We start from the raw sequence: 23286 nt of genomic DNA, 5'->3' as shown, positions 1-23286 counted from the left end.
TTGTCTATATTTCCATGTGGGCTGTACACCACTAGGGTATAATGATTGTCTTATGGGTCATTTTGGACCCGTGAATTATAAAACCATTTAAACACCAGAAAAAGAGTTCAAAGGCCACACACAGACTCTCTCTAATACCTACATCTACTTCATTTTTTGTTGAGATGTTCTCCATCTTATGTTATGCAGATTATGTTATCCATCTTATGTTGAGCAGAAGATGTTCTTCATCTCATGTCGAACATCTCATAATATTTTGCAGGAGGTTCAACACCTTATGTTATTCAACGTAAGATGCTGAAGTTGTCAACATCAACTCTTCTGTTGATGTTGACAATTGTTCACAAAAACAAACAACATTTTGTTTGTTGTCTTGCCTGCTTTGCATACGTAGAGGCAAAGTGAATTATACAAATACAAGAGGTATTTTTATAATTCACTTCCTAAAAAAATATTAAAGAATTGACAAAAAAGTTCCAAATTGTTGACTTTTTTTCACTTTTAGTGCAATTAATTCAGAAGTAATAGGTTCACATTTATATAATTACAATAATAAACCTTTACTATGTAAAGGAAAACTGCTATGACACTCTGTGGTAGAAAGAAAAAAAGAGTGTAATACTGTTGATCATCTTTTTGTATAATGTAGCAAAAACATACATGATAAAAAAAAATGAATTAAATTGAGTTAAAATGACAAATAACAGATTGTTTCACCATGCAAAATAGATTTTGGATCTAAAATTCAATTAATCTGCTTTATTTTGGGGTTTTAGCATTTTTGACCCATAAGACAAGGGGAGTAAACAGAAGCTAAGATCGCACAAGGGTTAAAAAAGGTCTAAATGGGTGTTTACATGCAACTTCAATAGTCCTTCACAGAGCAAAACAGACAACCTGGCATGCACACACTCATACCCAAGGGCAGTTTAGGAATGAGCATGCGTATTTGGGTCAGGTAATACTTTAACAACTCTATATCAAAATGGTTGTGATGGAAAACTCTTCATTTTAACCAAGTTCACATGCTTATGGCATTTGCTCCAAATACTAAATTCCATATAACAGTGGACAATTTGGTATTTAGGAATTTGTGTTTGTCTGTTGCCTTGCAGTCAAGGACAGTGATAGCATAACCTCAGTGTGATGTCTCAGTAAAATGAAAGGTGAGAGCGTGGCTGAGTCAAGTGCTCAACGGCATGAGAAAGCAAAAAAAGAAAGACGGACATCTTTCAATCAAAATATTACAGAGAACAAAGACGTTGCATTCTTGCCACAAGTTCCTTGGCATAGAAGATCTGAACTATGTTGATTGATCAGTATGGGGTGTCCAACAACAAGAGCATCGGCGACATTTCCCATATTCTCAAGTTAAAAACTTGACAGGTATAAACCTGAAGATATCTAAGTCACATGGAAAGGTCTCTTGCTGGTCACATTTACCTACTCACTTGAGATTGAGTCATATGGGACACAGTCGATCTCACCAGATATCCAAAACAGAAACTTTTCACTGGGCGGTATGGCTTGGCGGAATAGTGAAGGCAGACATCACACTGTAGCCATAAGTCTAGCTTTAATTTACACATATATCATGTGGTCTGCACCAATTTCAACATATTTATGCAAATATTCAGTGGACAGGGCCTAATTCCTGTACAGTACCTGATCAGCTCCAAGTCATGCTTCGATTGAGTATTATGAAATTTGGAACACGTAGCATTTTATGATCTACAAAAATGTCTCTTGGAACCGTTTCCCAATTAGCTTGAGTTCTCAGAATAAATTTCAACAAGTATGATGTCATTTTCTGTGTTATTTTTGAACTGTAGTCTGCCTGTGGTTGTAGTTTTGCAATGGCAGTAGAGGTCATTCAATCTGTATTGGCCATAAACATTGAGAAATAAAAGTTGGAAATATGTTGTGGCTCAGCAATTCTCTTTGCGTTGGGAGGTGGTTTTTTTTTACATTATAAGCAATTTCCAGTAAGCATCCAGACCCTCTGTACAAAGCAACGAGCAGAATAAGGGGTTGGTTTTTACCAAGCTAACTAAAAGTTCACAAGGGTCACACTAACACTCTAATATTCTACGGGGTATTTATCAAGTGACATTCTGAAGAGCTTTTATAGTTTTTTTGGGAAGGCTTCAGCATTTTTTATTACCGATACATAAATTATATTTTCTTGTTCTAAACTATCTTGTTTTATTTTCTCACTATCTTTGCACTGACCTATGAATCTGTCAAAAGACAAACAAAAGAAGAATGTTGCAAAAACATATGTGTTTTCAGTTTTTAGTTGGATATCCAAGAACAAAGGTATTTTATTTGCGGAGCTATGAGCTGAAAACTTGACATATCTCTGCATTGTGTTCAATGCACTCTAGAAATTTGAATAACACAAAAGAAAATCAAATGGACGGCTTGTGCATTTTGCGTTTAGACAGCTGTCCATGTGGGAGAGAGCAACTGAAACACAAATCATTAAAAATGACAAATTCAAAGCACATTACTATGTTACAGAATATCAACAATAATTCTTCCTATAGATTCTCTCTTCCAATCATTAACTGGAATTTTATGCCAGTTCTTCTGGCAATAGAACTTTATTCTTGGTGTAGAAATACAGTTTAGTTTATTTTTATTTATTTATTTTTTTACTGGGATTGTTTTTCAACATTCTGACTATTTTACTATGGATTCTTGTCCTCTGACTACTCACAGCAGCAGCTCCTGTTATACGTGCCTTGTAAATGTAACCAACCAGAACCTCAGAATTTACCCAAAACAAAAACCGGTAGTGTGGGTAGCTACACTTTATTCATTTTGAAATAAACACAATCAAAGACAAAACCTTTAAGTAGCAATAATGGGGATGAGGGCGGCTGAGAGCACAAGGAAACACTTGAAATGCTTTTGTAGGTTTTAGTTTTACGTCCCATTTAAGAAAATTACACGGAGGCCTTTTGATTGAAGAGCAGTCATCAGCTTATGAAATACCAAATCCTCATTACAACTTTAATGATACGGAACTAAATGTCTTAATATTTTTGATGCTCCAAGAAAAGTCAATTAGCCTTTTATCATTTTATAAATTACAACATTAAATACGTAGAACACCTTTATTTCCTCTCCATTTCCTCTACTCATCCATCCATTATTAATGTCACTTTGTACTCTTTATCTTTGTAAACAAAATGCATTATTAATTCTTGGAATATCCTTCAATTCTACTTTCTCATTTGTTTCCTTCTTCATACCTGTGGCTTCAACCATGCCCTCAAGGATAACGACGATTTCGAATTCCTCTTTCTCCATTTGTGCCATGGACATTTCCCAGAAGGGGCTCTTTTCGTTGATCTCGTGAGAAATGATGAGTGGCGACACCAGGAACAACCGATCATCCCCCGTGTCAAAGCCGATGTTAATGTCAGTCTGGTTGAGTGGGATGAACTCCCCCTCTTTGGTCTGCTGTGAGCGGATGAGCTTCGCTCTAATTGACGCCTCCACAATGTGAGAGTTCCTCAAGTCCCCCACTCGAAACATCAGGCACATCTTGTTGTCCCGCACCGATATGACGGCGTTGGTTGAGAACATGAGGGTCTCGGCGCGGTTCTTTGGCTGTGAAATCTTGACAAACATGCACCCCACCATAATTGCGTTGACAATGGATCCCAAGATGGCTTGCACCAAGAGCAGCACAATACCTTCAGGGCATCGTTCTGTAATGACGCGATAGCCATACCCAATGGTGGTCTCTGTCTCAATAGAGAAGAGGAAAGCTGAGACAAAACTGTTGAGGTTTTCCACACAGGGGGTCCAGCCCTCTTCATCTCCATGCACCAGATCTCCACGAACCAGTGCAATAAGCCACCAGAGAAACCCAAAGAAAAGCCAGTTGACCACATAAACCAAGGTAAAAATTAATAAACTGAAGCGCCACCGCAGATCCACCAGAGTAGTAAATAAGTCACTGAGGTAACGATAGGTCTCTTGCACATTTCCGTGATGAACGTTACACTTGCCGTCCTTCTGCACATACCGCTGTCGTGGCTTTTTTACAGGTTCTGAAATCAAGTGGGTTCGCTCGGTTGAGATCTGAGGCTCCCGCAAATGTTTCGGGAGTTTCTTAACCTGGGGTGGACAAAAAAAGAGACAGAGAAAAAAAACAGAAGGTAAAACAAAATAAGCATGCACAAACAGCTTGAAAGAAGCTCTTACTGAACATCTCCTTATTTTCCTGTACAAATTTATCTTACATCCTTTATGTTTTGTAAGTGTATGGTTCTCAAACTATAGTACAGGTTCTTGTGCTGCCTAAAATCTCAACCTTCAAGCAAAAAATGGAAACATAATTAAATGTTGCTAATGTTCTTTTTATGGTACAACAAATTTCAGTCTATATTTCAAAAAATATTATCACTCGTGATAATGAAACTCCTGAAAACGCATACAGATTGTGGTCCTTTTTGTCGTAAAAAGGTTTTAGAACTATTGGGGTAAAGTTTTTAGAAGTGAACTTGTTTTATTGGATTTACTCGGAGATCCTAGAAAAACCAACACACATTACACCTGGCTGTCTGGCAGCGACACCAATGCAATCAATAGCTGCATTATAAAGTTGCCTCCTGTGCTCTGGTTGCCACTGACATTGCAGGTGCCAGTCTATGTGTGCATATGGACCAGACCTGAACAGAAGCAGAGACTAAGGACAAAAGAGCACAAGGACACCGGGGTCTTTGTCTGTGCTGGCCCCGCTCCAGCAAGGCGGTCTGGCTCCACAGCTGTGTCCTGTCTCCCTCTGTGTCCCTTGTGTTCTCTCCTTTTGCATGCTAAGGGATGCTAGCTTGAGCAGATTTTTCATCCTTTTCCAACATACCCTTATGATATCATTGACACAAGCTGCTTTTATTAGCATCCATGCATTGTTGCCGAATTGAATGTCATTTTCCACAAGGGTTAATGAAAATAGCACTACAGCTTCACACTTTCGGTGATGTATTTCAACAAAGGCTGACCTTATTTTGCTTTTGAGTCACACAAGCATATAGCAGTGAAGCAATAACAAACATACATCAAGACAAAGCCATGTGGAGCTTTCAAACAAACCTATGACCTGTGACAAAGTGTCGTTGTCTCAATATACTTTGCTGCTAATTGGACACCTGCAGTCTATAGTTGTCCAGTATTATGCAGATATCATTGAGAGGTTTTCATCCTGTTGTGTTCATGCTGGCCTTTACGAGCTTTCCACTCTCGGTTTAGCTGGCAAAGAAATGAATCAAAAGCACTACAATGTCCTTGCAGTGCCTTTGATTACGGAGCCTACAATTAAAGCCTGCCAGACAGGTTTATTAAAGGTAGTATCACTGATGTGTCAGGGGAACTTTCACTGCTCTCCTATGTTTAATTATGCATGTTTAGTCAGATGTGGGTGTACTGTACTGATTTTCTTCATATTAATCCTTGTTTAAGGTACATTTCAATGAAGAACTGAGAGACGATAACTTATTGAAGCAACTTGATCAGTTTGGATGAAATGTTATTAAAGCATATAAACACAAGATAAAAGTTATAAATTCACGGCCAATAAGTTCACTACTTGCAACTTTTTAAACTTACCCTAGGAGGGGGCAGGAGATTTTGAGCTGTGGCAGCATGTGCTGCTGATATTACAGTGGACAATCAGTTAAGCTTGAATGGTCCAACCTTAAGATACAACTGCCACACTTTTATATAGTCTACTATGACAACGTACAAGCAGCATGCCCCGCAATTTCAAGTGCTTCTTTAGCAGTCAATATTTAAATCTTGTATCTTGTGTAGAAAGCCATTCTTTTACACCGCTCATGAAAACAAGCTCATTCATTTCATCTTGTATGGTCTAATTGAGTCATAGAAGTAGATGTCTCAACTAGTACTGCCTTTTGTAGTCAGTACCTGGGGTTGATGGTCCATAAACAAATTAATTAACAGCCTCAGAATGGCAGCAATAAGTGGAAGTTATTTTTTATTTTTTTCCTTTTCCTTATTGAGCCTTTTTTTGTCGAGCTTGAGTATCCGCCAAAAGTTCCAGTCAGCTGGGGAATGAGTGCAGATAACAAGCATGACTCCACCATCTGTTATAGAGGCAAGTGTTGGATGTCTTTTCTTTATCATTCTCAGTGCTAGCAAAACTGAATTATGCATTGATCTGAGTATTGAGGAAATGTAATCATATTTTGTTTGTCAGCACTTCTCAAAAACACAAACACATCTTTACAGCACACCAGTTGCATATTTAATAGCCATTTTACTTTGAGTACTGTTAAGCTTCTGCACAGATTGACAGCCTGGTTTCCTTCCCTCTTATTCTTCCCCATCTTATTTACTGGAGTTTAGCAAACATCAACCTTTCGGCGAAAAATGGTGGATTCGCAGTTTACCTGTGCAGGCGTTACCCCTATCTCCATGTTGTGGTCCATGAGGACTCGGGAATCTCCTGCCATCCTCAGCTGAAGCACACCTGTGGAACATGAAGCAGGTTAATTACCTTAGATGCAAAACATTCCTATTTTGCAGTATTTCTGAGAATATAATCACTGAGTGTGTATATATATATATATATATATATATATATATATATATATATATATATATATATATATATGTGTTTGTGTGTTTTTTTTTTTGCTTAAATCTAATTAAACCAACACAGAAAACAAAATAAAATTTTTTATTTAAATTTTATCAAAAAATTTCTGACTGGATATTTATCTGTTTCACCTTTTTGCCAATCAGCCAACACTTTTCACTTGTTGCCTTGCAAAAAGATGGGCTTAGTTTCCATGAGTATTTTTTTTTTTTTTTTTGCTTGTTTGTTTTGTGGCATTTGAAGATTTTGTCTGTATTTGCACGGGTTCTCCCCAGATTCTCTCCACAGTCCAAAACCAGACACATTAGGTTAATTGGTGACTATAAACAACCCAAAAAATGTCAATGTGTTGGAGGACAGACAAGAGACAAATTTAGCAAAATCTGTCTCTTTGGCGTCCTTAATGCATTTTGCAAAAGGGTGCTCTTTTTATCTCCCTCCAATGGAAGTTGGCACCACTGCACAGTCTGCAACTGTGTAGGAATAAGCCAGAATATTCATTTTACTTGTTTGTATAACTTATAGGTTATTCTTTTGTCCCAAACTTTAGTGTCCTTACTAAGAGACATTAAACACATTTACATTTTGTTTCTGTGGAAAACCAAGTCACCATAGAGTCAATTGCATAATTAGGGTTGGATATATTAAATATGTTAAAAAAAACAACTCAGCAGCGTTTAGAACATATTTCTATATTAATTGAGTAATAAGAGATACACAAGTCACCTCTCACACACCCTGACAGGATTCTGTTGTGCATTTTCCTGAGCGTGTGACTTCACTTTGGCTACATTTACACAGCAAGCAAATGTGACCCAAATCCACCATCTCTGCCCATATGCGACCTATATCTGGCTTTTTTGCCACAGTTAGAACAGCCCAATTCCGATCTTTTCACCAACCCCAAAAAAAATCCAATACGTGCCACTTCCATGAGTGGGATTAATTTGAATACATATCTGATTGTTTTCAAAGTTTCTGCCATGTTGCAATCTATTTGGCTTAGCTGTCATTGATATGAGACGTGCGTCATAATTCTGCACCAGAAGAAGCCAGATGCATTAAAATGAGGACATAAACAGTAGTAAAAATTGTGATTATGATATTATGCATCGCATAACAATCAGACACTCCTGGCTCTGACTACACATACAAACAGACTTCCCTACAGAAATTGCAGTTAATGCTTCATAAAAAGCCATCACTATTAGTTTTGCTTTCCTTTTATTATCTTTTTTTCTGTTGTTATAATCCTCTGGCAATACTGATGGCTTCCATTGCTGAATAAACTTTAAAAATGGTCCTTAAACGGCTGTTGATGTCAGACACCAGCTCACTTGTTACTGAACAGTGAGCTGGTGTCTGACATAAACCGTTCACACTGAAGTCTTATTGTGGTCGGGTTTAATTAGCAGTGTGAACGACCACATAAAAAAAAAAAAAAAAAAAAAAGGATTTCAGCAAAAAAAACTGTAATAGAGCATCGATACTGTGCGGATGTGGCCTTTTAGAGAGGATCTTTGACCTCTGCTGGCTCTGCTGGCCTGCACACCTGGGGTTAGTCACCTCATCAGGACTCTGGTGAATAAAGGAGCTGCAGGACCTTCACTCCTTGCTGGATGATTAGCCTTGTTGGTTGACTTTAAATCTCCAGAAAGTTCTTGTGACCGCATGTCTTTTTTTTTTTTTTTTTTGTGAGAGTGTATGATTCTTGAGTCATGCAGTCTTCATGCTCCAGAGGTTTAATTATGTTCCCCTGCCATCCATCTGAAGATTCTCCTGCTGAACAATCCGCAGGAGCTTTGATGCCCACATCTCCTAGACTGACCATCCAGCAACAGGCGCTCTACCATCAGAACACAGTGCCTTCCGAACTCCCCTCAGGAGTGCATGCTTTCTCACACCAGAACCTGATTGCCCCTCCCAACGCTTTCATACAACCTCTCTGTTCATGATTCCTAAAATAACTTCCCTCTGGATGACCCAAACTTGTCCAGAGAGACCCCAACTGTTACCCATTACATTTTGTTTGTGACTAAAACTTACCACTGATGCCTCTGAGGTGACTCTGCATGTGGCCTGGGAAACTACCACCCACCATCACATACCTAACCTGTTTTCTTGAGCTCCACCTCTCAGATCTCTATAACCAGCAATGCCTCCGTTTTTATTCTCAAACAAAGACTGAGTTTGAGAACTATGTGTGTTGATCCCTGCTCGAATAGCACAATCAACTTGATGTGCCATTTATGCACCAAATTTACAGTAAAAAAAACAAAAAAAAACAAGCCACCTACTCTTAAATATCTGTCCAAAGATGAGTTATGTCTGTATTAGCAAGTTACAGGTATTTACACATTCTCGGCAGGTGGGGGGTGTGGAAAAAACAAGCAAACACAGATCTACTGTATATGGCCAAAGGTTTGTCATAATTTCAAAAGAAAGTGAAAATATTTTTATGAAAACAAGTTGCCTTGGCATAAAATGGTTTTAACGTTTCCAGATGGATTCGTTTTTGATTCTTGAAATGCCATTAACCACAGACATAATCTGTATTTATCAAAACAATTGGTAAGTGCTGTGTTCTCAATCACCATCCTCAAACTGGAGAACAGAGGAGCTGAGGATCTGCAATAATGTCCTGAAGTCCAATGATTTTGAGCCTCCTTATGCACAGATTTAACAATCTCCCAAAGAATATTGTGCCCAATTTAAACATGCTCTTATAAAGGAAAACTGAGTTTGTTAGCTATAGCCAACAAGCTACAATTGTTAGCTAGATTAGAATATCTATAAGAACCTCTATTGACAGAACACAGGTATGCTAGGTTTCAGGTTATTGATGATTATCTTGGTCCACTCATTTGGGATAAACACCAAATTTTAAATTAATCTCTGCATGTACTGATTCTCAACTCCAACACTCCTTTGTCGCACTCACTGGAATTATACACTATGCCTCTGTTTACTTTAACTTCCTACAAAACATTTTAATGACAAAATACTTTTTTTCCAAATAGTAGGTCTATGCAGTTATATGAAAAACAGAGAATTTATTCAGAGAATTTTTTTTGCTTAGTTGAAGCAGTCATTTCACTAGAAATAAAATTATCCTTAACCATCAACAACTTGGCGGTTAATTGGCATATGGAAGATGAATGAATCCACAGTGTTATTAAATAGTAGCTCAAAAATATTCTTCATAATAGCCCTCTACCCTGACAGAGCAATTACCAAAGTGTGCTATGCTGCTGGTCTGGTTAATGAGCTTCACACATAAGTTACAAAATGTTTACACTGAAAATGTCAAAATAATCACTGACAATTTGCTGTACTTGCCTACATTTAGAATGCACTAGTTCCCTAACAAGCTCTGGAATTATCCTTCTAGTGTTTGGATGTCTCATTAGACACGGTTAGGACTTTTGTTACCAAATCCTAACCTCACAAGGGAGAGGGAGAGAAAAAAAAAGGATTTACCTCAAAATCTTTGTAGTAAAACACCCACACAACATGAAAATAATGAACCAAAGACGTCCAAATTTAAGCTCGTTATGACCATCATATCACGGTACTCTGCATAACCCAAGTATTGCATCACATGGGAGATGACCTGGCATCCACTGCTGGCTAATTTGCTGGGATGATGAGGCAGGCTCAGCTGCACTGTTTTTAATGATGTAATATTCCCAAAGCACAGGCTCCTCATTGGCAGCCTTGTCAGTCCTTTCAAGTACATGTGCACACATGCACAGATACAGACGCACAAGTCTCTGCACACCTCTCACTCGGCTCCCGTATGTTTCTCAACTCGGAGACAGCAACTACTGTGGACGTAAATATTAATAATCTTTCTGGCTGAGAATACAGGTGCTTTACATTTAGAGTTGCATGAAATCATGAGTCTGGATATTGTCTTTGTGGTTGTTTTTAGCTCCGATGGAGCGATGAGATGATGTGCTGACAATTTTCTCTGTAGTGGGATTATTTCTCTTTTCTATTTTGTTTTTCTTAAAGTGTATTTTTAGACACCTTTCATGTGTAACAGCAGAAGTAAAAAGGGCCATCTCATTCATGTGATTTTTTTTTTTTATAAATGAAACTAATATAAAGTGAGGAGGTATGAGTGAGTGTGTGTGTGTGTGTCTGAAGGTGTCAGATAAAACCCTAATTTTAGCATCTGAACACCTCCAGAGCCCCGCAAGAGGTGATTAATTTAGAGAGCTCCTGGACTCTGTGTTAAAATCATCTTGCAAATTTGCCAACCAACCAGATGGATACACGCAACCTTGTTATGAAGTAAGCAAATGGATACTTTCGAGGCTGCGTCCTGACCTCAACTTCTGACATTTCTCTGTCATGTTTCTTTGATGTTATTCTATTTGATCACCGACAGGCAAGGAGAGTGAATGCGAAAGCCTGCAGAGGTGGGAGAAAACGCGTCACAGCTGAGCTCCACACAGGAATGCAGTGTTGACATTGATGGTCCAAAGCAAAGGGCAAAGCGACGTGACGAGCATCCGAGCAGGGCAGAGACAGACTGAGGGACAAGCGGACAGCAGAGACATGGGACACTCTAGAAGCTGTCATAAAACCCTCCCTGAATACTTCACCAGGGTTGCACTCAATTCAGGGTCACTGAATTAGGCTCGTTTTACGTCTTCTCACGAATTAAAGATAGCTGCTCTCTGGGGGATTTATGAACTTCCCGACTGATGTGTGTTTTCAATAAGGCTGTAATTGCTGTGTCTGTTTGAGATACACTCGACAAGCCCGAATGAGAGGTGTTCGTATAGAGATACCAGATGGGATGTTTTATCTCCACCCTTTAAGAGGGTAACAAGCATTTATCTTGTTACCAGACGAGTGACAGGATGCTTTAGCTGAATTGTGTTCGTATCCTGATAACAAAAGCACTCATTGTGCTCAAAGCCAGTGGGTACAAGCAAGTCGCAGAAGTAGTTTCTTGAGGGATAACTTCACTACATATTTCTTCCTTATTTGCTGACACAGCGTACTCTAAAGCCATCATCTGAACAGAGAACAGCACGCTTCAGCAGAAAACCTTTTCTTCCGTCTAACCATTGACAAGTGCTATGATTTTTTTCCCCTGGGGTTTGTAATGATGTCTTGGTCATTTACATTTTTTACATTAGCAAAACTCCAATGCTCCAATGCTCCAAAGCTGTTTTATAATTAACACAGCTAGTTTTGTTTTACTTATTTTTGTAATTATGACAACACTAATAAATACTAGGAATCACATTCATTAGTTATTATCCTTGCTTTATCAGCATAATTGGACATAGTTTGATGCTGTAATTTTTTTTTTTCTTTAAACATAATTTTCTCTAATCTTAAATCAAAATTAATTAACTGTAATATAAGGACTGTTCAATGCATTTTTGTTTAGATTTTACATAACAAACGAATATAGAAGAGCATAATTGCTTTTAGAAATAAAAACCTGAAAAGTACAACATGTATGCATATTTTTTTATTCTGCATCTCTGGTTGTATTTTTAGCATTTTTTCCAAATGGAAGGGTAAAATCTGTGCCAGTCTCAAGTCTTCTGCACTTTCAAACAGGTTTTCTGAGATCCATCCTGTATTTAGCTCCTTGTATCCTGTGTTTTACTCTGACCCATGAAAAGCATTCCCCGCAGCAATATGTTCATGTTTCACTGTGGAGATGTTGGTCGTTCTCCTTGTAATGTGCACCGCCAGTTTTGCACAAAAAAGCATTTTACATGGAGGTCACAGTTTTCAGTTTTGCTAATGTGTGAAGACCATCCCACTCCATGTTTCTTTGCTTTCATGGTAAGAAAAATTCCAAGTGGAATCTCTTACATTAGATTACATTTTAATGTAACCTTTTCTGAAATTTAAAGAATGCAAAACTCTACTGACATCAAGATAGTAATGGGACCTCAATGTTGTCAATGATGTTGTGCAACTTTAAACATAGAATTCAATACTGCTGATGTTTTGAAGTCAGACTTGTTTTAGATTACGAAAGCTCCTTTTACTCATGGCTGCCTTCTGAGTGGCCTTTATATGTGTTTGGCTCTCTGTCAATAAGCTAATCTGATGAGGGTGAGATGTAGAATACTCATAAGTACTTAACACAAATCCTTGTAAAAAAAAAAAATCCACACTTCCAAATGGTAGTTGCAGTGTGGTAACATTAAAGTTAGTGAAAAAGTTCTTCAGTATTTATTTATTTATTTATTTTTACTGTATGTTCAGTAGAAAGATTTTTGTGACTGTAGAGGTTGTAAGTATCTGCAGAGCCACTCTGCCTACAGTATTAGGGTCATTATAGCTTCTCTGTTCTTCATGTTCATGGAAGCAATGAAACTTTCTTACTTGGCCGTTCCTCCATTCCTCCCCTTGAGCCATTGTTACCAGACCTGCTATGAATATTTCCTGGGCTATCTCTGCTCACTTATGACACTATGAGGTCGCTCGGTCAAAAGACTAAATTCATCCCCAGCTAGTGTGGCTCTTAGCCCAACAAACACACAATCAAATTCTCATGCACCCACAGATCCACATGCACACACTCACACTTGCATCACTAAACCATTTTCCTATAATGCCTGATAGTGAGCTGAGTGTGTGTGGTGTGTCCTTCTCATGGGGTGACCTTCTGAATGACATGACACTGCATCAAGAAGCTCGAATCACAGTGAAAAAACAATCTCCCTAATGATACCTCTATGTCTCTCCTCTTTCTCATGCACACACTGACATGTATCTTCCTCACTCTTCCCGGTTTCATCTCTCTCTCTCCTTACAGTACATTTCATACATCAGTGGGGCTAGGCACCGCAGCTTGCAAAAGCCCTTCTTTTAAGATAAGGATTATTTTACATCGCTGCTTAAGTGGGAGGAGAATTATTAAAACTCCAACACCTACAGGAGCCAAATAGCACCCTCTTCAACCACGCTGACCTGTAGTGTGAGAGACGACATGGAGATAAAAAAGACTTGAAATGTGTGAAACTCGGTTGGTGCACATGCTCGCGCAAACTGCATTTCACCTTGTCAAGGTTGAAATGCACAGAAGTTGCATTGGATTTAATCTCATTTAAAGTGTAGTTTTGTAGTTGCTAAATCCAATGATTCTTGTTGCAAAGGGCAGAAGGACGAGTAAGAACAGTAGAACAGGGAGGCTTGGTTTAAATCTGACAGGATGGAGCTGCTGAGTCAGGTGGTACACACTGAATACTGGGGGACCCAAAGGTCAATTGATCCCTATTAAAATTCTCATTGCGTTGTTGTGTTTCCATACTTGTCCCATTGAGCATCCTCCCCCTCCTTCCGATAGTCAGCACATATCATCTGAGAATGAAATTAGATTAGGACCTGTCACTTATGTGTTGAACAATTTCAGGCTGCTTTATTTTCCAGCTGAGTAATGCAGCACATTTTCCACTGAAGTGTGGATGATAAGCTAGCCTTGTAAAAATCATCCTCTTGTTCTACGCTAGTTGCTTTGTAGAGGGTCTGGGCTCTCAGCCTTGGGAAACGATGGCTTCCAGGAAGCGTGGACTTTGTTGGTTGAAGTTTTAAACTGTATCCAATTGCAAACGTTTGCCCGTGACTTATGTAATGTCCCAGTTTGACACTACAAAGCTTGCGTTGTAAACAATCATCCTCCAGTGCAAAGAGAGAAGTGCCAAGCCAAATTTTAATGTTACATAGCATGGGCAACACGGACTGAACAGCTTTGTTCACTTCGTCCGCTGCCATTGCTAAAAGTGCATGCAGACTACCACTCTAAAACGGCACAGGAATTTGTCAACATTCATAACATCTCCTTCTGCTCGCCGATTGGTTCAGCAGAAATTCTACCCGAGGAATCCTTGTCAGTGGGAGAAAGCCCAGACAAGACAAGCAAAATTACAGGATGGCAATGACCAGGCTAGTAATAAGCTTAAGGATGTAAAAGGCTCAAAGAGATTTAAACACTATCTCAAGAGCCCATAATAAATCTTCTGATTTGGACATAATTTGAGTGCCAGTGGCTATGTCAATTGTTTGTTTGCATGTACTGGTGCATCTAGAACTGGTACCAGAGGACTTAAGGGGTTGCTTCATACATGAAGCAATAATTACCAGTTAGTGAGACATTCAAAGTCAATCATGGCAGCGAGGAACTTCACCACAATGCATTGTAGATGAATTAGACATCACAGAGAGAGAGTATTACAGAGCTACATTTTGGGCACGTATCATGTTGGGAGGTCGCATTTCCTTATTTCCCAGCATATGGGCTATGCAGGTGTTGCCAAATATTTTAATTAGGGTAAATGTATTGCACAGTGCCTTGTCAAATTTATAGGACTCCAAAAGGCTTCACACTACATTCAGTCATTCACCCATTAAGAAATAATTATATTCCTTTAATTATTTAGATTTTATATATATATATATATATATATATATATATATATATATATATATATATATATATATATATATATATATATATATATATATATATACTGCGCAGAACCCTCAAGCTCCCAGGCCTCTGGTAGAGGACCCGAGCTCAGAGGATGAAACAGACCACCCGCGGAGGGTGAGAAGGGAATTTTTTTTTTTTTTATATATATTTTATGGCGAACCAACTGGACATTGTGGTGGTGGATAAACAACAGAGGAAAGCCGTTGTGGTGGATGTAGCAATACCAAGTGACTACAACATCAGGAAAAAGGAGCACGAGAAACTGGAGAAATACCAGGGCCTCAGGGAGGAACTGGAAAAGACCTGGAAGGTGAAGACCACAGTGGTGGCTGTGGTCATCGGGGCCCTCGGGGCAGTCACCCCCAAACTGGAGCAGTGGCTAAAACAGATCCCAGGAACAACATCAGACATCTCAGTCCAGAAAGGTGCAGTACTAGGCACAGCCAAGATACTGCGCAGAACCCTCAAGCTCCCAGGCCTCTGGTAGAGGACCCGAGCTCAGAGGATGAAACAGACCACCCACGGAGGGTGAGAAGGGAATTATTTATTTATTATTATTTTATATATAATTTGTATTTTTTTCCACAAGTAAAGTGTCATGTTTATACGAAAATAATAAGTTAAAGTAAATTAAAAAGTTCAGTGTGCCTTTAGGATGTTTTTGTTGTTTTCACAAGTCTGAAAGAAGGATTGATATGAAAGTAACTAGTATCTAAATCAATTTGACTTTCGTTTTCTGTCATTGATTCTTCTACAATAGAAAAACTTTTTGTTTATACGCAAAGAAATGGAAATTCCCCAGATGCACGATTTGTGAGGAAGAATGTACAGATTTTTAATGATGTGAATCAATAAGCATCTTTTGATAACACAACACAGAATAAAATTATTTCTGTGTATGAATCATTACAAATTGACATGCTATTATAGCTGCCACTGTGTGAGTGGATAGATGTTTCAAAGCATCAATCAATTGTTATACCAGACAGTTACAGTTAAAGAAGTTGAAGTCTCATTTCAATATACATAAAGCAAACAATGATAAAATCTACCTTCACTTGTAAGATGATGTCTTAAGTGCATAGATGCTATGGATATAAAACATTGAACAACCAAATATCCAGAGGAACTAACTCTAACCCCCACTGACCAGATCTGAACTCTTATTAGGTTTGCATGACACTGTTTGCAATAATTTGCAAAGTTTAAAGGGAAAAATAAGAAGAATCACACTTTCAATAAATTAAATATATCACTCGTGTTCATTAAGCCAGCATCAAGAAAACAGTGCTGTGACCTTTCTGTTTTAATTATGTCGTCTCATAAAACACTAGCCAAGGCATAAAATGTTTCAAGTACTGGAATACATTTTTTGCAAATGGATCCAATAGTAAAGTTCGCTTTGTGCAAACTGTTCTTGGTCATTCTTGTGCCAGACCTGACCATGCCTCACTGTGCAAGGTCAACATGATATGATCTTAAAAAAATCCAATATGCCATAACAGAATCGCAACAGACAGAAATATCAGTCTGACAAAGGTTAAAAGATGAGGGAAACGAGACAGCTGTGGAAAGTTGTATGTTGGTTTTCATAAATTCTGAGTGTGTCACACTGACCACTGGTCAATGGTTCCAGCTGACAGATACATATTTTTTTGCAATTTATTCACAACAAAGTACTTAAGAGAAACTGAACTATCACAGTAAGAAATGTCTCAGTCTCTTCCTCTACTTAAGTGTTGGCAGTGACATGCTGTGCAGCTTTATTTTTTATTTTTTTGTCTTTTCTAGTCACACTGTGATTGAAAGTTTACTATTTTCTGTGTCTCTGCTGGAGTAAAAGTACAAGACAAACCTCTTGGTATCTTGACAAACGTGTAAAAAGTGGCCAGTTTTGTAATAGGCAAGAAGATGGACTCTGAGAATTGTGGTGGAGCCGCAAATGAAGAGGAAATTATATTTTATAATGAACATTAAACATCCTCTGTGCATAATTCTGAATGGACAGAAGAGCAGCTGAAGTGAGAGGCTCATTGCACTGTGATGCAGGACGGAGCGATTCAGAGATCCTTTGTTCTCACATTCATACACCTTTTAACAGTGACTGCTAACATAATTTTTTATCTAACAAAATACGCAGTGATTGAAAACGTATTCATATTCTGATGGATTCTCTTATTCTAGTCTGTTAACTTGGACAGTGTTAGACAAGTGTTAATCTACAGGAAGCTGTATGCCTGCTTGAAAGTATATTCGTTTTAAATGCTACAAACTTCAAAAATCACAAAAATCAACTTAGAGTTGAAATCTGTAGCTATTCATTTTTATGGCACTTCCTGTTATAGAATTTCTTAGTTGCACCTCCTACTGCTAAGTAGGTGAACAGATCACTGCAGCAGAAAGTAAAAAAAATAAATAAATAAAAAAACTCTGCTGTGATGTGTTGGATACAGCAGCCTCAATGCTTAAGCATAATCTCATCATAAAGAGACTTATTTCTTTCCATTCGATTCTGTGATGTTATAAGTAGCTAAAAGTTCCTTTACTTATGAGACAGATGTCATGTTGAAGTGAGTGTGTTCAAAAGAACTCGAGCAGAAAGCGGTTTTATCCATGGCATAACCGTCTGTATGAAAAAGCTGTCACTGTTATTTCAGCCAAGCATCTTTCATGATCTTTTTATACTGTTAAGTCGGTCGACACTGCTAACTGTATCAGAGATCGTCTAGAGGAGAAAACTTTGGGATTTTGGAGCCATTTTGAAGAATGACATCCAAGACATTGCAGTACTGGGCTTTTCCTGGACTTGACATGATGCATATTATTCTGGTTGACTCTCAATCAGCTGTCCAGGCTGATGAGTTGATCAGGATTGATACCAACCAAAATAGCATTAGCAAAGTTACATGGAAGATAGCCTGACCATTGCTTGATTCAAATCTGGTCTATAGTAGAGTCTGGACCTTCTCCTGTTTACAAGTATTGCCTCTGGTAGAATTTCTTCGAGGCCAATCGGCGAACAGAAGGTGAAGTTGTGAACTATGATGTAAATTTTCTGCGCTGTGTTAAAATTGTAATCTATAGGACACTCTCTATTTTGAGGTCCATGGGAGTTTGCAAGTACTTCATCTTGTTTAACAATTCCTGCGTAGCATCAAACTCTGATGGAATAATGCTGTGTGTAGCCTGGTTGATTCACTCCAAACCATCTTAAATTCCACATTACCATTGGATAGAAACAGACGGCAACAAGCAACTTTCATTTTACCATGCTGAGACGATTTTCGTAGAGTTTACCAGTATCGTACCCAAAAGGCTTCAAGAGACAAAGAAATGCACCACCTTCACTGAAATACAAACATAAAATTTAACGTGCAATTGTATCTTTTTTCAAATTATTCACAGCAGCTAAAATGATTTTGTAAAATCTTACTGCAATGTGAAGTCTGCACTACAGGCAATGGAATTACTGATACCACACAAAATAATTAACCATCTCTTCAACATGTACCACAGATCAACTTATAATCATTAGATAATTTTTCTTGCAGAATCCAGGCAAGAAGAAAAAACAGATAGTTTTTCTTTTTGCCTGTTTTCTTCTTGTCTCATTTTTGCGACTGTCTATTTAAAAATTTATTTGTGTTAACATTTGTACTCTGAGCAAACCAGAGTACAAAATGATCATCCTTAATGCAGTTTTTTTTTTTTTTTTTTTTTTTTTAACCAGGCAGAAGGTGAAGCTTTGTTTTGTTCTGCGTGTGGGCAGAAGGGACGGCCCGTATATTGTTAAAACCTTATGCGTCATAAAGCTGTAGGTAGTATGAAAGTATTGTGAGGCTGCATATGAAACGGCGAAGCTTTATTCTACAAATCTTGCGCACTGGCATCACAGGTGACAATAGAGTCGACACAGATTTGTATTTGCTGCAGATTTATGAGAGTGTAAACACTTTGGTAGGGAAAAGATTGCGAGGGAAATTTTATGCTGCCTGTTTTATTAAACAGCGCAGGAATGAATTTAATTCACTTTCGACCCACATAGTGCAAGACTGTGACTTTTAAATTTGGCCATGTATCAAGTGTTGGGGGTTCTTGCTATCAAAGTGCTAGAGCTGCAAATACAGATTATTACCATTTAGATTTTTCAACGGTATTAAAAAAAAAAGAGAGAACTCTTTCTTTGTGCAGCACTCTGTTACGCGCACACACTTTCCAGAGCTTTATGTACAAAAAAAGAAAAAAAAATCTTCACGCCTGGCTAAGCTCTTGACACAAATACGCTGCTGCGGTATGTGAAAATGTAGATCTGTCTACAAAACAGAGCATTCTGCATACCCTCTGGAGACACATATTGTTGACTAAGAAAACAGATCCAATTAATTATTCACAGTATCTTCCTTCTAGAGAATGTCCTCTGACCCAGGCAAGAATTATATCTGGCCTTTTGCCCTGTTTTGCTCATCCATTTGGGTGATCAGGGCTTGGAAGACAGGCAAGAAGGAGCGGGACCTATCTACACAACCGTGAGCTATATCTACAGTGATACGACTGATAATAAGGTTAAAAGGGCTATCCATCAAAAAGCATTAGATCTCGCCAACTCACTGTCTTCCCTGGGATACCCAATCAGGGCTCAATCAGCTGTGAGCAGGCTCTGGGGAGATTAAAGTGATAAAAGTAACTTTGGGAAATGGGCAGCTTTTGTGACAGGGACAATTATTAAGAAATCCTTCAGTCAGTTTGACCTTCTATCTTTTCTTTTTTAGTCTGAGAATGTAGAAAAGTAAAGTTTTTAATAGCGATGACAAAGATGGCTTGAAAGAGACTTAAGAGTCCGCACAGCGTGAGTGAAACAGTGAAACTCCTCTGACGTTCCCTTTTTAAAAACACAGCATGAACAGCAGTAATTGGAAAACTCTTATTGTATAACGTTTCTTTTAAAGCCACAAAAGAATAGTCAATGATGGTAACATATGTACACTGGTAGTGTTTGTGAGAATGTTGAGCCCCACGCTCCTGTCACAGACCTGAGCACATCCTTTCACCCGAGACGCGTGTTAAGCGCAAAACAATTTTATGTTTTAACCCGACAGGAAGTTGTTGCTGAAAAACCCAGGACACTCTTGTAAAAACTCATTTTATTCTCAATGAGTTTTTCGCTTCCTGTTTAAATAAAAGTTTACAGACATTGCCTTGTCTATAAGAATAAACAAATAGATAATAATCCTAAACCCTTAAAGTTCTTTGATTTTTGTTTTCTCCTTCAATCCATAGTGTACTTAGCAGAGAGACAAATCAATAGGTTCCACTGAATTTACACTACACATTTCTGAATTGCAGAAACAGTAGCCCGGCCATTGCCTTCCTTTTTCAACTGCCTGTAGTTTTAGCAATGGCAGCGTTCGGTCCATGTTGGCCACGCTTCCAAATATTAAATTAACATTAAGAGCCGCCTCGTTCAGCTTCTCTCTTCGCAGCAGCACAGGCAATTTTCGCTAAGCTTCATAACTTCGCATTACATACGTCACAGGCAAACGTTTGTAAATGGATAACATTTAAAACTTCAACAGAAGCCAAGCCTCCAGGAAGCAATCGCTTCTTGAAACCGAGAGCCCAGACTCTCTGTACAACGCAAATGGCGTAGGAGAAGGGGCTGATTTTTACTATATAGAAACAGTGGTAAATTCAGTGAACATTAGGAAATAGTTTGTGTCAATAGCTGTCATGGAGTAAGTACACTAATAGCTACTTAGAGCAGGTTCCATTCAATATTTAGCTTCCACCGTATGAAGGATTTTCTAAACAGTTTGAACCAGAGCAATGCTATTTCTTTCTACGCCTCATCACTTTTACACCAGACAGAATTTATATTCTCACATGCACCATATGCTAATTGCATGCTAACTGCACAGAGATGCTGAAGAATCCTGATAATGATTAGCTGGGTGTGCTGCGAGTTGTTTTTTCTGTCTTTTTAGCTTGTTCTAAAAGTTTCTGCACAGGAACACAGAAATGTGATTTAATTTTGTTTTGTATGGCAAGAGTTCACTTTTGAATTGACCCAGAGTAGCAATTCGCTTTTCACCATTTTCTAAAAATGAATTTGCTGTGACTGCATGCACAGCTTTGCATGTTAAACGTCAACCGTGTACAAATGCTCCAAGCAACCCCTCTTACGAGGCAGAAATGTTGTAAGCCAACATGCTAAAAGAGATTGATTTGAATTATGAAAAATTTCTATCTAAATGCAGTTCGGAATATTCATGAAAACTGCCAACGGCCATCATGAAATGTGTTACTTTATTTTCTGCTTTTGTAGAATCTATGAAAACACAGTGAAAAACCAAAAAATAAATACAACATACTGTGCTTTATGATGGCAAAGTGGAAGACCACCCCCCCCCCATTCCTGCTGCATCACATAGAGGCACACAGAACGATCTGAAGCAACACACACATTGACGTTCGCTTCGGCTTTTACTCTTGCTCCCGATGCTGCGCTCGTGAAACTCCTGCATTGCACTGAAAGAACTACAGAGCATAATCCGAGCAGGAACAAACAGCAGGACTGTTGACAGGCTCCTCTCCGCTTGCGTCAGAGATTCATTGCCTTTTTGATTACCCTGCCCCCGCCACGAAAGCGAGTGGATGCATAGAGATGATCTATGTAGCTCTGCAGTGGCATAAGATAAAACAGGGCAAGATGTGACGAGCGCTGGAGGAGGGGAATTTGTGTACTTTTCTCATCAACACTTTTTTTTTTCTTGTTTTCCAGCTCTCCTGCTTCACAACTACCTGGCATCCCTCATTCTCCCTCTTGCTATTTATCACAGTCTTGTTTGGCGCTCACAGCTTTGGGTCCCTCATAAGGAGATGCACACTTTTCAACCGGCAAGTCACTGGAGAAGGGGTTGGAGAGATGAAACGCAGCATGCGATGCCAACTGCAGTCAAATGTATAGGTGGGGGGAGCTTGGATGTGGTGCCACAGTGGTATCATGCATCAGCAGCTTAAAAAACCTTCCCTTTCGTATTTCATCTTGCCCTTCTGTTTTATTCTCTTTTTTTTCTTCAACAGTAGAGGCTTACCTTCAGGTCTCTGCAGGAGTAACTGGCAGGCTCCCTTCAAGGCATTTCAAAGCTGCTCTTCACCCCACGACTGTGCGCTCCTTCCCTGGCTTTGTTCAATCAACAACAGCCCTCCTGCCTCCCTCCTGCCACCCAGCTCCTTCTGCTCTTCACTGCTCTCTGTCTACTTCTGTGCGAGAGGGGGGTCTGTGTTCGTGTGTGTGAGGGAGAGCGAGAGAGTAATAGAGAGAGCGAGAGAGACATGGTGAGAAAGGGAGAGTGGATAGGAGAGAAGATGTGAAGGATGTTATGAGCTGTGGGATTTTTTTCTCGGATATTCTCACTTTTCCCACCTTTGTCTTTCGTGATTTGAACTTTGTATGAGCCTTTTTCTTCCTATTACAAAAGCTTACAGAAATCGGTCCAAATGAAAAGTCAAGTACATGATTCATGGTGTGAAGAACGGATGAATACGTATGTGTGTTTTGATACTGCAGACAGGGAACAAAAAAATGAAAAAAACTGTCAAAGAGGAGGCTGGCATAATCAATTGCACTAAAACCGCAGTTGAATAAAAGCCTCCAGGGTGAAAGAGTGATAAAAAAATATAAACGGAGAAAAGAAGAAGGGGAGGAAAAAAGTGAAACAGGATAAGCATGAAGAAAAGAAGCCAGCAGATTCAGAATGTCACATTAAAGTTCTTGAGTGGATATCACACAAAAAGATCCACATTTTCTTCTAACTCTAAAGACACAGCCTGTTTTTTTTCAAAATCTAACTCAGGACACGTGGGGGTTCTTAAAGTACTGACAGCAGCTCTATTTGTGTCACAAATTTCCATCTTCAATAGCTAATGAGCAAAATCGGCAACAGCCCCTTTCTACGTCTCCGGCTAGACAAATAAACTAAAGCAGCCACTGCTGCTGTCAAATATGTGCCCATTTTCATTTAGTAGGTTTCACTACTTGCTGTGTTGCTCACATAAGATGAAGCCAGTTAAGGAGCTGCTGCGGCCATTACCACTTTGATTTACTGTGAGTTTGAAGCAGACCAGAGCTTGGGAGCAGGAGGATGTTATTTTGAACTGGGCAGGGAACAACGGAAGA

At 38.8% G+C, this 23286-nt stretch overlaps 1 protein-coding gene across 1 annotated transcript in view; it reads right to left on the bottom strand.

Moving 5' to 3' along the window:
- kcnj5 (potassium inwardly rectifying channel subfamily J member 5) overlaps positions 1-22508 on the bottom strand; it is a 28068-nt gene extending 5560 nt beyond the window's left edge. Inside the window, exons 1-3 of the mRNA XM_008425975.3 lie at positions 22202-22508; positions 6426-6505; positions 3261-4134 (exon numbers count right to left, since the gene is read on the bottom strand). Of these exons, the coding sequence (XP_008424197.1) occupies positions 3261-4134; positions 6426-6488 (937 nt within the window). The 5' untranslated portion in view covers positions 6489-6505; positions 22202-22508. The remainder of the gene's footprint in view (positions 1-3260; positions 4135-6425; positions 6506-22201) is intronic.
- Between the last annotated feature and the right edge of the window lie 778 nt (positions 22509-23286).

Source organism: Poecilia reticulata, chromosome 13 (assembly GCF_904066995.2).
Source record: "Poecilia reticulata chromosome 13, P_reticulata-male-v2, whole genome shotgun sequence".
NCBI classification, from domain to species: Eukaryota; Metazoa; Chordata; class Actinopteri; order Cyprinodontiformes; family Poeciliidae; genus Poecilia; species Poecilia reticulata.
The sequence above is the reverse complement of the archived record's forward strand: the minus strand, read 5'-3'. Positions and strand labels throughout refer to the sequence as shown.